Raw genomic sequence first — 18,040 nt, 5'->3', positions numbered from 1 at the left:
GTTCAATGCATGTGCATTTGATTCTGTAAGGTTCTTTGTACATTACATTTTAACATAAATTAAATATATAGCGTTTATTTCAGACAATAATTTATTTACCACAGGCTAGCTTACCAACAGTTATATTCAGTAGTACAGTGATTGCAGGAGTTCTGAATAATTCTTGGCTTTTTCTGTTACGTCTCAGGCCACAAGATGGCATCATTTATTGCACGATGAAGCATGTGCATTGGAGCTGATATGCAAACCCTACCCTACTTTTATAATAATAACAAGCCATTTAGCAGACGCTTTTATCCAAAGCGACTTACAGTCATGTGTGCATACATTTTTACGTATGGGTGGTCCCGGGGATCGAACCCACTACCCTGGCGTTACAAGCGCCATGCTCTACCAATTGAGCTACAGAGGACCACTTTTAACACCTCTATCATTAATCAATAGTGACGAAATGATCAGTTATACTGTGATTCTGAATCAATATAATTTAGAATATTTTCTTCAAAAGTAGAATGAATCATGATCACTCAATGAATCTAACAATCTTTACTTGAATCATCATTAGGAACTTAGAAACAACTTGATCACTTTGATGGAGTTGGATTTTAAGTATCTAATGAGCCCAAATGTAACAAGGTGAACTTTTAAAGATACAACAATATCCAGCAAGCATAAAATGGTATCAGTAAAAGGTCTGCATCTCTTTAGTCATTGTTTAAGTGTCACTAATATATGCAAAATAAATACTTTAAACTATCCCTGTGTTATAACTGTGGCATTCCCATATATCCTTATGGTTTGTGTGAGGTTTGGAAATAACATATAATAGACTTGCCATGAATTATACCATGGAGTGTTGCTGAAGTCATAGTCCACTTACATTATTATCACACTTCTTCATCATCATCATGAATCAGCGCAGTATTGAATCATCTACTCATCATCTATTTATGTCTGTGCGTCTAAGCTCTGTATTCAAAACTAGAATGCATTGTGGAATATTTTGTCAACTTCACAATAGCCTACAGTACAAATTGAGATTTTAAAAAAGTATGTGCAGACTATGTGCAATCCATATCTCAAGCACACCCCTAAAGAGTGAATATGGGCGACTGATACAAAAAAAGGGCTCTGGACAGTGGGCACGTCATGAGTAGGCAGGTTACTATACCACCAACTTCGTTTCGCATGCCTTCTCATCGAACAGCTACAGTTTCTGCCAACGCCTCTTGAAATGATCGACGCTTCCCCCATCCATTTCCATTGCTCACAGCGCATCCTCTACCAATAACCGCGGTCGGAGGCGCAGCCTCTCGGTGTGGGAGGTTCATTGCATGGTCCTCGGCCCTGAATGGGAGTGGAGAGGGATGCAGGAGGATTCGTAAACTCCACAGGACCCGTGGAAAATGTTGAATTAGCCCCTATCTGCGAACTGGGGTTGTATTCGTAGTGGTTCAATCACAGCCCAGTGAATGAAAGACAGAGATTGACGCTTGACGCACCGTATCACTTTGGAGTAGATTTGGTTCTTGGTCGTTGGAAGATTCTGTGCTGGGCTCCAGACTGTTGAGGAGCGTGTCGTTCAGGTGACACAGACACTTAACTTTACGGACTGTGTATCATTTATCTGCTATGCAATTGGGAGCAAGTGGATGTACATGGGATCCATAAAATGACGAGCAGGTGGATGTATTTAACTGTCAAGCAAGATTTACGCGCATTTATAGAGATTGAGAAAATAACCCTGAATTAAATCTCAGCAGTAATTCGTGCACGGTATGCATGTGTGCCTTGTTGATCGGACTGAGTTGGGTAGACATAATCATGGACTGTCATCAGGCGAAGAATATGCCAATGCATTGTAGGTTCCACAATCGTAACGATTGGAATTGACATAGCCAGTCTGTAGACCGGCCGGGGAAGTATGGAGAGACAGGTCTAGATTCACTCATTCGGATTCACCCGTTGAGAGCACACTTTTGAAACTAAAGTGTTTTCCTTGGAAACTTTTATGCAGGAGTCCGACACACTCAAAGATGTCAGCCTGAGCAAACCGTTGTAAACGCCACTATAAAATTACATGAAATATAGGTAGGCCTATATAAGTAAATCATATGGGGGTCCCTCATGGAAATAGACTACACTAATAATAATCATAATTTTAAAAAAGCTTTTAGCGGTGTCTCCCATATGGGGAAGTGACCTCTATCGCAAGTGATGACATGTTTTTCAAGAAGTGCGAGGCAGAGGCGGCTGAGAATGAAAGAACAGTATTTTTGCATGAGTTCTCCGGGATATGTTGATGTAAAAGTAGGCTACCACATTCTAGGTAAGGAAAAAGGTTACTTTGCATCGGATGGCTTCCAAAGCCTCTCCAACTTCGTTGGCTCTTATCCACACGAATAATGATTTTTGTTAATTAAGTGTCCCAAAAGCTATTCGGATCATTTAGGATGCTGTATTTACGTCGTGTTTATCAACTGTTCATCCGGGTGAGAGGGCATCAATCAACGCCAGAAGTTTCAAAAACCGAAAGTAGGCTACCACAGGTGTTCATTACAAAAAGGTAGGACACATGTTTTCCCAGATACATGACTTAATTCACTAAACGTTTGTTTTTTCTTGAATGGAATTGGTGATTGAATGGAATTGGTGATGAGTGATCTATATTAATTCATTATTACTTTTGTCGAATTGCTTTGGCGTTAACCTTGGCTCCAGGCTAATTGCGGATGGGCAGGACATTGCCTGTGAACGAGATTACTTTGGTGTTGAGCAATTGATTCAAATCAGAAAGATGAATATTGATTGGTTTAAAAACATGCTGCAAAACAAGCAGCAAACACTGTCAGTGATACCAATGCATCTCTCTGCATGTATATTGTCCAGCTGTAGTGTGATTATCAGGCACTCTGTTCTATCTTGTGCACATAGTGACTCAGACCAGCAGCATGCTTACCTGTGGATAAGAGTGATCCCTGTGGGTTGAGTGTGGACCCCCACGTCCTCCCTGCTCCTTCTCCTGCCTCGGTTCCCGTCACCTTCAGCCCTACTGTCCACATGCAGGCCAAGAAGAGGTACCTGCTCGTGTCTCTAGGGGCCTGTCTTCTTCTGGTTGCCTACCTGTGGGGACTGCAGATCGGGGAGTTCCAAAACCACAACCAGCAACTCTACAGAGTCGCCCAGAGCCCCGGCCTCGGCCTGCCCAGACAGCGTTGGCCTGAGTGGACCCACCCGCTTAACACCTACCTGGAGGACGGAGAGCAGGAGGAGGACAGCCCTCTCCTCCACCACCAGCACACCTCTCCCCGGGAGAGACGGGAGGTCCGCAACAACATCTACAAGAGCAGGAGGTGCCGCATGGACACATGCTTCGACTTCAGCCGCTGCCAGAGGGGGTTCAAGGTGTACGTCTACCCCCTGCTGAAGGGGGAGAAGGTGTCTGAGAGCTACCAGAAGATCCTGACAGCTGTCGAGGATTCCCGGTTCCACACCACAGACGTCAACGAGGCCTGTCTGTTTGTGCTGGGCATTGACACTCTGGACCGGGACCAGCTGTCAAGCCAGTACATTCACAATGTCAAGGCTAAAATACAGAGCCTCCCTACGTGGAACGACGGGAGGAACCACCTCATATTCAACCTTTACTCTGGCACCTGGCCAGCTTACACAGAGGAGCTGGGCTTTGATATTGGCCAGGCCATTTTGGCCAAAGCCAGCATTGATATGGATAACTTTAGGCCACACTTTGATGTGTCCATTCCTTTGTTTTCAAAAGACCATTCTCAAAAAGGAGGGGACAAGGGTTATTTGACACTCAACAATGTCCCTCCATCAAGGAAATATTTACTGGTTTTCAAAGGGAAGAGGTATCTGACTGGTATTGGTTCAGAAACCAGGAACGCTTTATATCACATTCACAATGGGGAAGATATAATTCTTTTGACCACCTGCAAGCATGGGAAGGACTGGGAAAAGCATAAGGATGCAAGATGCGACAGGGACAATGAAGAATACTCAAAGTAAGTTCCCCTCTTATGTCCTTTCGCTGGTTCAGGGCGGGGCTAATTACTAAAAGTGAGTCACATATTTCACAATGGTATGTTTTTCACTCTACAGCACAGGATGTACAGACAGTCTGACACAACATATCAAGGGGGTAATCCCTATTTCAGGAAGACACTCCTAGCACTGTGACTATCATCATACTGCAGTTGCTCATCCATGTTAGTTGGATAATCCTAACAACGTTTGCATCCAGTTTTACTTTCTTATCTTGCTACAGTATCTATCTACCAATATTTTGGAGCAACGGGGAAAAAGCAGCTTTGGTGGTATAGGTTGGCTGTGATCTTTGCCTGGTTTTTATAGATGCTTTAGAATACCCATGAGAGTACTGCTAGTCTGCTATATAGTCGAACATGTTCTTTAGTTCTGCAGCCTGAGTAAAAGCACAGAGACAAAACACTTGAGAGATCTGTGTGCAAAGAATCCCTTGCCACTGAGCAGCTCTGCAACAGCTGACAAAGAAATACGTTTTTCAGCAGTTGAGCAAAAGGGTATGGGCTTTCAGTGGATTGCAAATGTATTGGCCTTGCTTGAATCGGAGCATAAAGAAGTTGTTACTCTTTTTAAAACACATGTCTCAGTAAAGTTACTAAAGTATTGGTGCCCAAACGAAATGTACGTAATCCAGTAATCCCATACAGAAACACGTGACAGTTTTTAAATTAGCCTCATTTAACCTGGAACCACATGGGAAGTATCCTTACCTTCAGGCTCTGATCAGACCCTACACCCAAACGAGGGCACTACATTCATCCACCTCTGGCCTGCTAGCCCCCCTACCTCTATGGAAGCACAGTTCCCGCTCAGCCCAGTCAAAGCTATTCGCTGCTCTGGCTCCCCCACGACGTCAGGACAGCGGAGTCACTGACCACCTTCCGGAGACACTTGAAACCCTACCTCTTTAAGGAATACCTGGAATAGTATAACAGTTATCCTTCTACCTATAACTCTCTCAGACAGTGACAGGAAAGTAAACAATTTTGTACATTAATTCAGATACAGTGTGGGCAAAACAAGGTCCACAACTGAAGATACTCTCTGTGTGAATAAAATGGAAGGGGATTTCAAAGCCTCAGTCAGAACAGTCAATAATTGGCCTTCAATTGAATTAAACTGGAGCTGAGGGATTGAGGAAGATCACACCCCATGCTGGACAGCCATGGATTGAAGTAAGATTATTTAACTGTACCGCAATAACGTCCCCCAGAACCCAGCACAACAGAACCATGTGTCTCAGTCACATAACTGACGATGACACGATGTCCCTATTTAACATGGTAGACTTATTTCATTACTAAAATGGTATAGAAGAAGTCCTCAACGCCTGTGTGTCTCAGAAGACAGTCAGATTTCTTTGTCTGGTCCTTGTTCTTTTCTACCTGAGGAGAGCGAGATCCTGCTGATGAGATGTATTGATAGGCTGTAAATTACAGTTTCTCACTGTTGGGTGCTTTCTGCAGATCTATCACCAGCCATGAAAGTAACAATCCTTTGACAGTGCTTTAATTACAGACTACATTTAACCTGTTGTTTCCCAGCCTCGCTGGCAGACAAAGAATACATTATATTTCATTAGTGAAGAGCTATAGACTAGTTCTTGCTTTTACTCTAACTACATGTTACATGAAAAACCTGTTGAATGAATTGTTATAGATTTTTCAATGGTTTCCGACCGATATTACGCTTGACATTTTATTAATTTAGCTCACACTCTTATTCAGAGCGATTTACAGTTAGTGCATTCATCTAAGTTAGCTATCAGCGTTTACCCCCAAAAAAATATACCACTCCATTATTGGTTATGACCAGTCATGCCTTGCTTCTTTATAAATGCATTGGTTCATTAGTCTTTTAAGCTGCAAAGGCTTATGTGCTTAGAAGATATCCGGGTTACTTGCCAGACTTTCTGACAATAAGGTCTACACTGGGGTATGCATATGATCTAAAACATTTTGTATGGGAGCTTCCTCAATCCTGCACATCCACGTACGAAATTAGACAAATGGACCAAACACCTCAAAGGTAGTTAGAAGGTGATTGTCAATCACTCAATCATCTATCTCAGTTGATAATGTCAGCAGGAAGAAAAAGCTGGGAATTGATTAATACTTGCTCAACAAAAACCAATGAGAGCATGAAAAGAACTGGATTGTTCTGTGCTGTAAAATTGGTAAATGCGTTTGAATTTTCTTTCAAGTGAATGTATTGCCGTCTTGACTAACTGGAATTGAAAGGGTTCATTTGTGAGGTTGTAACTTTGACATTGGTAATATGGAGCAGCAGTTGTGCACCGGTGCAGTTAATTCCAGCCAGGCAACGCAGGTACGGTTTTGGACATTATTTTGTTTGTATCTTGCATATGTCTAGAAACCCTGCCAACATTCAAACAATGCAGCGGCATCTGCTGACACAGAGACATAGATTTGGTGGGTAAACAATGTCATATGTTTGCTCTTGAAGATTTTCATTTTCTTCTGCCGTATTAAGTGTTGTTGCACTTGCAATCCTAGTTGCCTGACTTGGTCGTATCTGATACCTCGCTTGGACTCCAAATAAGTAATAGAGGAATGGGACTTGACTCAATCACAGGTTCTTGTTTTTTCTCCCTTTTTCCTATCTGGACTTGTGCATCATAGAAACCAAGCGCCAGGCATCAAATGAAATGTGCCAAAGGTGTGGGTCACTCATGATTGATACCATCCATCTTCACGGGGTGGGGGGGGGGGTTGGCGCAAAAAAGCCATAAAACACTGGCTAGTGGCAGTATCGGTTGTGATATGAATAAATGTTTTCCTGAGATATCTTGACACGCCTGAAAGAAAAGAGTTCTGGTATTGGACTTATTTTTCTTCTTGTATGGCTGTGGATTGGATAATTGCTTTTATTTATAGACTTGATTATATACATTTAGGTTGTGATTGGAAATTACATTACATTGGCAAATTTCTACAATTAGAGATGGCAACACTAACACTTAATTCCATATGTTTTGTGTAATTAAATGCAAACGAATAACATGTTGTAAAGTCATTCCAATTCTTACTTATGGCAGTCTGAAGCACTATCCCCTTAACATTTGTCAGACCATGACGTTGATAAAATGCACTAACAATAGTGTAATTTTAGAGCCATTTTCTAGATGTTTACAAAAGCAAACAAGCTATGTACTTTGATCCTAAACTACTTCATCATGGCACACAAATTAGCTCCCACAATTAGTGCATGTATGCTTTCATGTCTAAATAAAGTGGATCTAAATTAAGAGGCAAAGCATCATACTCACTGTAGTTAAGGTGATCTGATTACATTTGAGTATCTCTGAGAGCTGTTGACCTGTGTGTGGTGTGCTCGTTCTTGCTCGGTGCGTGTGTGTGAGCAACAGATTCACCCATGGTGGCCCTCCGCCCATTCTAGCTCCTCTCAGCATCTTACCTTGGAAGAGGTGAAATCTATACAGAATCACCACACTCACTAAAACAACCCTTGTGTCAAGGGCGGTTATAAGTTATACTTATGCATCCCTTCATGGGTATTGTGATTTGTAAGTCGGATACCCTCTCGCATTACCGGCTCTTCAAATGCCTTTTTTCTCTGCCGATAGGCAACGTGCATGTAATGGACATTAAGAACGGTTATTGCTGTATTTTCATTTTGTCCTTAATCTCTTTCTTTTTTTTTCTTCTTTAAAAAAAAAACTGACAATCAGATCTAATGTACTAAACAGACTGGGCTCATATGCCTTATTTTGGTTATCGGACATGTCTTTGCTTTCTTGTGCGTGTGGGATGGTAGCCTGTAGTGTTTTCAATGGTCTGATGGTGAAGAGGAGGATAATGATTGTTGATGTTGTTATTGTTATTATATTATCATTCATATAATTCATTTAGATGTTATGATTATAATGAATAATGTTATTATAGCTATTAATAGTATTGTGTTTTATTATTATTATTAACATTATCCAGGTAGTCATACCTTCATACCAACTTTGTGCCATACCGGGATAGTTGGTAATTCTGGCACTGAACACAAGGGGTGCTGTTTTCAAACCCCACTGATACTCTGCAATCCGAAGGTTAGCAATGCTAACAAGTACATGTAAAACCCATAGAGAATGCTAACTAAATGCTAACGAGCGCATTGCAAACATTTTGTACAGTTTCTGACCTAAACTATGCAAGTAACAAAAAAATGCTATTCACAGTTTGCTGCACACACAAAACAAATATTAGCCAGCATGGCTCTTGATCCAGGAGGGGATTCTCTGCTGTTACCAAGCGATTGCTTGATTTTGGAAGAAACTACCACTAGATAGCTAACTAGCTACTAAATTTGCAAACTAAATGCACAGCTGCAGAGCATTTAGCACATTTTAGACCGTTAACTTTACCCTTTGAGGCTTACGATCACATATTTGTGATCATTGTTGAATGGTCCCTGCAGCGTACCATTGCAAATATGTGATTGGAACAGTAGCAACAGAACGTACAGTTATGATGCAACAAACGTGTCTAAACAGCATTGTTGTCTGAAAAGCATCTAAACAATGTTTTGTACTGATGGGAAATAAAGGTCTTCACAACTTTATTCCTTAATTTCACCTTTTATTGTAAAAGATAAATGCGAACTTCATCATCCAAGCATCACACAGAACACATCCACAGCCAAACTCATTCCATAAACCAGTCTAAATAACAGGTTGTGCTGACAAAAAATAAAACATAAGTTAGTGACCTAACAGCTAGACTTATTTACAATGTTCCACATCTCGGGGGAGATGCGTGTCAGCTCAGTTAACAGCAGCTACATTCTTTATGATGGGAGCCATGTTTGTTTGTTTGTTTGACAAGTGAAAACACCCTAATCCCAGAATGCCATTCACTATAAGACACAAATAATCAAAGTCTGAAAAAATATGAACTTAGTTTGGCCACTTTTCAGCATATTACAAATCTTTGATGTACTTTGTTACAGGGTATACATGAACCGGCGCACATGACTTGACAAGTCGTTCACAGTTTGACAAATGCCAAAGCAAATAAAATGTTATCACCTCACAGACCAAATACAAGCCTACTGCCTAGCCTAACATTAGCGCGAAAGCTAAAAATGGTTGCCAGTTTAGGATGAAATCATTTGAGGGGGTTTGTGGGGGGGGGGGGTTCAAGTCCATGGGGGGAGAAATGGGGGAAGGTATCAAGGGGGGATATGATGCAGTAAATATTACTATGGTTGGGGATTTATCAATAAATGCGGGGCAAACACAGAAGTTTATAAGCATAAAGGGGGTCTAAGCTGGCAACCCTGAGGTACCATAGTTACAACCTGATGCCGCGTTCAAAACAACTGGGAACTCGGAAATCTCAGACTTCCCACTTCAGTCCGTTCAAGACAACTGGGAACTTTGGAACATTTTGAACGGTCATCCAACTCAGAATTGTAACTCGGGAACTCAGGCTTCATTCTAGAGCTCCGACCTGAAGATCACTGACGTCATGATTTGACACCGTATTTTTCTGAGTTCCCAGTTGTCTTGAGAGCACCATAAGTCAGTAGAGTGAACCATCCCTTCACCTCGTTTTGTTATAACATCTTTAGTCTAACAGACGCTTACGTGACAACCAGAATGCATTGTATGATGTCAACCGACATGGCGCCACACATAGCTTACCATTAGCTCATCATAATCAGTACAACCTTCAAAAAAGTATTTTACACACATCATGTGTCCATTACAATCTATGCAAGAATCGGAATGCATGATTTGTCACCAGTACTTGAAAACTTGAATAAAACAGTAAATACATTATGCTCCATACATACAGTACCAGTCAAAAGTTTGGACACACCTACTCATTGAAGGATTTTTCTTTATTTTTGCTATTTTCTACATTGTAGAATAATAGTGAAGACATAAACTATGAAATAACGCATTGAATCAGGTTTTCATGGTACGGTCCGTATTGCTTTCTGGGCTTTTTTCAGCGGTTGAAGGTGAGCTTAGGATGCAAAATGGGGGGTCATGGGTAAGGAGGTGGTCTTTCTGGCAGTGGTGTAAAGTACTTAAGTAAAAATACTTTAAAGTACTACTTAAATCATTTTTTTTGGGGGGGGGGGTGTATCTGTACTTTACTTTACTCTTTATATTTTTGTCGACTTTTACTTTTACTCCTCTACATTCCTAAAGAAAATAATGTACTCTTTACTCCATAAATTTTCCCTGACACCCAAAAGTGCTCCGTTACATTTTTAATGCTTAGCAGGACAGAAATGGTCCAATTCACACACTTATCAAGAGAACATCCCTGGTCATCCCTGATGCCTCTGATCTGGCAGACTCTCTAAACACATGCTTTGTTTGTAAATTATGTGAGTGTTGGAGTGTGCCCCTGGCTATCCATAAATTAGAAAAACAAGAAAATCGTGCCGTCTGGTTTGCTTAATATAAGGAATTTGGAATGATTTACTTTTACTTTTGATACTTAAGTATATTTTAGCAATTACATTTACTTTTGATACTTAAGTATATTTAAAACCAAATACTTTTACTAAGACTTTTACTCACTTTTACTTGAGTCATTTTTTATTAAGGTATCTTTACGTTTACTCAAGTATGACAATTGGGTACTTTTTCTACCACTGCCTATTGGTATGGGGGGAGGTTTTAACGGGTGGGATATTGGAGGACAATTGGTCAGTTGTAGCTACAGTGTGCTTAGCAGTGCATATATCATTGTACAGCTATATGGATACTTGATCATCGTGGTACTTTTCAATAGTAAGTTTACAAGCACATATTATGCTAAGTATAATTGAAATTTGTATCTGATGGTAAGTGGTGAAATAAGTATGGCTAGTTATAATTGTAATGGTTTAGCAGATCATAAAAAAATACGATTAATCTTTACCTGGCTAAAAGAGAAAGAATCTAATATTTACTGTTTACAGGAAGCTCACTCTACAACTACAGATGAGGCTTTATGGATAAAAGACTGGGAGGGAGAAATGTATTTCTGTCATGGGCAAAGACATTCTAAAGGGGTGATGATATTCATTAACAACAATTTTGATCAGAATGTGCAAACTGTCTAAACCGATCCGCAAGGAAGGTGGATCCTTTTAAATATGCTATTGGACTATAAACAGTTTTGGCTCATACGGTCCAAATAATGATCATCCACACTTCTTTGAATATATTTATAACAATTTATTGAGCTCACAAGCAATATACGATCCTATTAGTATGGTGGGAGATTATAACACGGTTATAAGTACTTCAATGGACCGTAAAGGAAATCACACTACAAACTATCAAACTATTACCCTCATGCACTTAAGGAGATCACAACTATGATGAACACATTAGAACTAGTGGATATATGGAGGCTTAAATACCCTGACTTAGTGAGATGTACATGGAGGAAGCTTAATCAAGCTATTTGTCTTGACTACTTTCTTGTGTCCTCCTCATTGCACCAAAAGTTTTAAAGTATTGGTAGGAGACAGAATGCGATCGGACCACCACCTAATAATTGGCATCCACATAACTCTCTTTTAGAGATTTCACTGGACATTTTATCAAAGCCTTCTGGATGACAATCTGTTCCTATCCAAGACAAAATCATTTATAACTGATTTGTTTTCTGCATAACATAGGTACTACAGATCTCCTTATTGTATGGGACACTTTCAAGTGCGCCCTCAGAGGCTATGCTATTCAATTTTCATCATTATAACAAAAACAATTGCGGTCCAAAGAGATGAGACTTACAAAGGAAATAGAGTTACTAACAGTGCAGCTAGATAGCACAAAAAACTGTACCATTGAGACACGGAATAAATTAGAAGAAAAATAAATATGGAACTTATTCAAGAATGATCAAGTGTAGAATATTACAAACATAAAGCAAACTGTATGGAACATTTTGAAAAATGCAACAATGTATTTATATCTTCAACATAGAAATGCTACAAAAAGAATGTACAGAAAATCGTTACAAATGGAGTCATCCATGACTAACCGATTATGATATTTTTTTGTTCTCTTTTCAGTTTCCTCCATCTCCACTGAATGAAGTTAAGGAATTTTCTACTAACAATAGTGTAAAATTAACAATTGTATTGAAAGACTTGTGTGAAGGCCAAATTACAGAGGAGGAACTTATTGATGCTAGTGTTGCGCGGTATACCGAAACTTCTGTTATTTTTCGATAAATAAAATAATGGTTCAGTATTATCATTTTTGTTACGTTCGGTACTTCTGTCAATTGGGTCTCACGTGATTGAGAGGATCTGTCTATCAGCGCCATGAGCTAGAATTGTCTGGGCTTCAATAGCTCCTCAGTCCCCACCCATGCTGCACAGAAGTTTAACACACTTGAATACTGCAACACGCCATGTAGAAATGTTGAAACTGTTCTTTACTGTTCGCAAAACTATGTCCATACAGGCTTGACATTTTTTACAATGCAAGATGATACCGGTAGCTTTCAGCTTTAATTGTAGGCTAACTTTTCTTGCTAGTTTACAGCTGAATTCAATACCCTAGTACTGTTTGATAATATGCTAACCATAATGAAAAATATGCTGATTTCAAAGCTGATTGTCACCGAAAATGTCACGTAGTCTCCCTCGCCACCAAAAACTAATTCACTTTCTTGTCTTCCTTTGCCTCCTGGCTGCTTTCCACTAGATTCCATTCCATTGCCATAAAATCCGATTCCAGAGCCACATTCTGCCTTGCGAATAACATAATGCATTTCTTAGAGACAGTGCACACTTTTATAAAAGAAGAGATTGCTTCTTCTATGCAACTGTTTTTAATCAGTACATTAAAATGATATGTTCTCTTAGCAGTTGCCAATAAAATAAGTCCTAAATGGAAGTGATTGTTTGTCATCTGTAGCCCCATGAAATGAGCTAAAACAAGCTCAATAACTCATGCATGCACACACTCCTATTGAATAATATGCATTCACCTGTATTGTGAATAGACCTAGGCTACATCTTGATTTACCCAGCTTATAAATAGAGATTAACCATTCAAATTAATGATTACCATTAAGTTGTTTTGTAGTTAGATTGGTAAAAACAAAGTCAAATTGATTGTGTGATTGTATAATTGATTCAATGAATGCTTACATGGCTGCCAATTTTTTTTTTACCTAATATTTTTCAAATGTAATACTCTTGAACAGAGCAGTAGCTGAGTTGATCTGTCTGAATCAAGTGCCATTCTGTGTCTTTGGCTAATATGCCTTTCTTTGTGGTATCAAGTACCGTGATGGTATCGCGTATTGTGATACTAAACCTGGGATTGGTATCGAAGTAAAAATTCTGGTATCGTGACAACAGTAGTTGATGCTATTAAATCTTTTCAGTCTGGGAAAGCTCCAGGGCTAGATGGAATACCAGTAGAGTTATACCAAGCCCTTTTCGATGTACTCAAGATCCACTTCTAGCATGTTTTAACTACTCCTATGAAAATGGTAAACTATCAGATATTCTGCAAGATGGTCTGATTTCACTATTACTGAAACAGGTGGTAAGTATAAAGATCCAGTCCATAAAACAAATTGGAGACCCCTTACACTTCAATGTTGTGATGCAAAAATCCTGGCAAAATGCATAGCGCATAGAATTAAATAGGTGTTGTCGGATATTATTCATCCGGATCAGACACTTTTTTACATGGACGATACATTGGTGATAATATAAGAAAAGTACTTGAAACAATAGAACACTATTAAACATCGAAGAAACCAGGTCTGTTCTTAATAGCAGATTTTGAGAAGGCCTTTGATAAAGTATGACTGGAATTTATATATACTGTAAATGCCTGGACTATTTTAGTTTAGGAGAATCCCTTATATAATTGGTTAAAGTTATGTATAGCAACCCCCATCGGGTTCTTGGTCACCTCTCTGACCAAGGCCCTTCTCCCCCGATTGCTCAGTTTGCGGCCAAAGAATGATGGAGGCCACTGTGTGAAGCCAGCTGGCAATGGCTTCCTAGATCCAAGATGGTTCCCTTTGGTATCAATAAGACTGTGGACAAGATCAAACTGATGGAGGGCTGCTCCTCTGGCATCCGTAAAGCTGTGCAGACCGCCTTCCGTCGCGCTGTGAGCCACCTGAGCCAGGTCAAGGACAAGCCTAGCAGCGAGCCCCCCGTGTAGCTCAGTTGGTAGAGCATGGCGTTTGCAACGCCAGGGTTGTGGGTTCCATTCCCACGGGGGGCCAGTATGAAAAATGTATGCACTCACTAACTGTAAGTCGCTCTGGATAAGAGCGTCTGCTAAATGACAAAAATTTAAAATGTGTTGTTGGGGACCTTCAATGCTGCGGATCTGTGCCTCGACACAATCCTGTCTCGGAGCACTCCGGACAATTCCTTCGACCTCATGGCTTGGTTTTTGCTCTGACATGCACTGTCAACTGTGGGACCTTATATAGACAGGTGTGTGCCTTTCCAAATCATGTCCAATCAATTGAATTTAGTTGTAGAAACATCTCAAGGATGATCAATGGAAACAGGATGCACCTGAGCTCAATTTCGAGTCTCATAGCAAAGGGTCTGAATACTTATCTAAATAAGGTATTTCAGTTTTTTTTTTTTTTGACATTTGCAAAAATATCTAAACCTGTTTTTGCTTCATCATTATGGAGTATTGTGTGTAGATTGCTGAGAAAAAAAAAATATTTAATCCATTTTAGAATAAGGCTGTAGCGTAACAATGTGGGAAAAAGTCAAGGGGTCTGAATACTTTCCGAAGGCACTGTGTATGGGGAATACAACCATCTCAGCTCTGCAGATTTTCCTGCGAAGAGACAGAATCATTAGATCAGTTATTTTGGTATTGCCCCCTATGTAGCTTGTTTCTGGTCACAGGTTCAGGAATGGCAAAAAAAATCACAACATTTACCTAAAACTAACCCTACAAATGGCACTGCTGGGAGATTTGGAAAGCCATAATCAATCAACAATATAATAATACTCTTATTAAAAATATTCATATTTAACTTACCATCTGTATACTATGCGATTTAGAAAGGTTCAGAATTCATGTGAAACAGCACAGTAGAAAAATATACGGGTTTACGGAGAGGTGGTATGGGCTGAGAGTAGCTGAGGGGTGCGTTTAAAAAAAACAATGATTTATAATAGTTATGACTTAAAACACTTTTTGTGTTTAAGTACAATCTATCCAGATGTAATGTACACTGAGTATACCAAACATTAGGAAGACCTTCCTAATATTGAGTTGCACCGCCCCCCCCCCTGCCCTCACAACAGCCTCAGTTCATCAAATCAAATCAAATCAATTTTTATTGGCCACATGTGCCGAATACAACAGGTGCAGACATTACAGTGAAATAATATAATAATAATTAATAATAATAATAATAATAATAATAATAATAATAATAATATGCCATTTAGCAGACGCTTTTATCCAAAGCGACTTACAGTCGTGCGTGCATACATTTTTGTGTATGGGTGGTCCCGGGGATCGAACCCACTACCTTGGCGTTACAAGCGCCGTGCTCTACCAGCTGAGCTACAGAGGACCACCCATACATAATGCTTACTTACAGCCCTTAACCAACAGTGCATTTATTTTTTATTAAAAAATAAAATAAAACAACAACAAAAAAGTGTTGAGAGAAAAAAGAGCAGAAGTAAAATAAAATAATAGTAGGGAGGCTATATATACAGGGGGGTACCGGTGCAGAGTCAATGTGCGGGGGCACCGGCTAGTTGAGGTAGTTGAAGTAATATGTACATCTGGGTAGAGTTAAAGTGACTATGCATAAATAATTAACAGAGTAGCAGCAGCGTAAAAAGATGGGGTGATTAGCTGTTCAGGAGTCTTATGGCTTGGGGGTAGAAGCTGTTGAGAAGTCTTTTGGACCTAGACTTGGCACTCCGGTACCGCTTGCCGTGCGGTAGCAGAGAGAACAGTCTATGACTAGGGTGGCTGGAGTCTTTGACAATTTTGAGGGCCTTCCTCTGACACCGCCTGGTATAGAGGTCCTGGATGGCAGGAAGCTTGTCCCCAGTGATGTACTGGGCCGTACGCAGTACCCTCTGTAGTGCCTTGCGGTCGGAGGCCAAGCAGTTGCCATACCAGGCGGTGATGCAACCAGTCAGGATGCTCTCGATGGTGCAGCTGTAGAATTTTTTGAGGATCTGAGGACCCATGGCAAATCTTTTCAGTCTCCTGAGGGGGAATAGGCTTTGTCGTGCCCTCTTTACGACTGTCTTGGTGTGTTTGGACCATGATAGTTCGTTGGTGATGTGGACACCAAGGAACTTGAAGCTCTCAACCTGTTCCACTACAGCCCCGTCGATGAGAATGGGGGCATGCTCAGTCCTCTTTTTTTTTCCTGTAGTCCACAATCATCTCCTTTGTCTTGGTCACGTTGAGGGAGAGGTTGTTATCCTGGCACCACACGGCCAGGTCTCTGACCTCCTCCCTATAGGCTGTCTCATCGTTGTCGGTGATCAGGCCTACCACTGTTGTGTCGTCTGCAAACTTAATGATGGTGTTGGAGTCGTGCCTGGCCATGCAGTCATGGGTGAACAGGGAGTACAGGAGGGGACTGAGCACGCACCCCTGAGGGGCCCCCGTGTTGAGGATCAGTGTGGCTGATGTGTTGTTACCTACCCTTACCACCTGGGGGCGGCCCATCAGGAAGTCCAGGATCCAGTTGCAGAGGGAGGTGTTTAGTCCCAGGATCCTTAGCTTAGTGATGAGCTTTGAGGGCACTATGGTGTTGAATGCTGAGCTGTAGTCAATGAATAGCATTCTCACGTAGGTGTTCCTCTTGTCCAGGTGGGAAAGGGCAGTGTGGAGTGCAGTAGAGATTGCATCATCTGTGGATCTGTTGGAGCGGTATGCAAATTGGAGTGGGTCTAGGGTTTCTGGGATAATGGTGTTGATGTGAGCCATGACCAGCCTTTCAAAGCACTTCATGGCTACAGAGCGTCAGTGCTACGGGTCGGTAGTCATTTAGGCAGGTTATCTTAGTGTCCTTGGGCACGGGGACTATGGTGGTCTGCTTGAAACATGTTGGTATTACAGACTCAGTCAGGGACATGTTGAAAATGTCAGTGAAGACACTTGCCAGTTGGTCAGCACATGCTCGGAGTACACGTCCTGGTAATCCGTCTGGCCCTGCGGCCTTGTGAATGTTGACCTGCTTAAAAGTCTTACTCACATCGGCTACGGAGAGCGTGATCACATAGTCATCAGTCAACAGCTGGTGCTCTCATGCATGCTTCAGTGTTGCTTGCCTCGAAGCGAGCATAGAAGTGGTTTAGCTCGTCTGGTAGGCTTGTGTCACTGGGAAGCTCGCGGCTGTGCTTCCCTTTGTAGTCTGTAATATTTTTCAAGCCCTGCCACATCCGACGAGCGTCAGAGCCGGTGTAGTACGATTCAATCTTAGTCCTGTATTGACTCTTTGCCTGTTTGAATGTTTGTCGGAGGGCATAGCGGGATTTCTTATAAGCGTCCGGGTTAGAGTCCCGCTCCTTGAAAGCGGCAGCTCTACCCTTTAGCTCAGTGCGGATGTTTCCTGTAATCCATGGCTTCTGGTTGGGGTATGTACGTATGGTCACTGTGGGGACGACATCATCGATGCACTTATTGATGAAGCCAGTGAGTGATGTGGTGTACTCCTCAATGCTTTCTGAAGAATCCCGGAACATGTTCCAGTCTGTGCTAGCAAAACAGTCCTGTAGCTTAGCATCTGCGTCATCTGACCACTTTTTTATTAACCGAGTCACTGGTGCTTCCTGCTTTAGTTTTTGCTTATAAGCAGGAATCAGGAGGATAGAGTTATGGTCAGATTTGCCAAATGGAGGGCGAGGGAGAGCTTTGTATGCGTCTCTCTATGTGGAGTAAAGGTGGTCTAGAGTTTTTTTTCCTCTGGTTGCACATTTAACATGCTGGTAGAAATTAGGTAGA

General features: G+C 41.1%; 1 protein-coding gene across 1 annotated transcript in view; it reads left to right on the top strand.

Moving 5' to 3' along the window:
- Positions 1–1,335: 1,335 nt before the first annotated feature.
- The window catches only part of LOC121552579 (exostosin-1-like), a 334,670-nt gene continuing 317,965 nt past the window's right edge, over positions 1,336–18,040 (top strand). Inside the window, exons 1-2 of the mRNA XM_041865537.2 lie at positions 1,336–2,566; positions 2,935–4,022. Of these exons, the coding sequence (XP_041721471.2) occupies positions 3,061–4,022 (962 nt within the window). The 5' untranslated portion in view covers positions 1,336–2,566; positions 2,935–3,060. The remainder of the gene's footprint in view (positions 2,567–2,934; positions 4,023–18,040) is intronic.

This window comes from Coregonus clupeaformis, chromosome 36 (genome assembly GCF_020615455.1).
Source record: "Coregonus clupeaformis isolate EN_2021a chromosome 36, ASM2061545v1, whole genome shotgun sequence".
Taxonomy (NCBI): Eukaryota; Metazoa; Chordata; class Actinopteri; order Salmoniformes; family Salmonidae; genus Coregonus; species Coregonus clupeaformis.
Note: the sequence above shows the minus strand (reverse complement) of the source record. Positions and strands in the feature narration are given on the sequence as shown.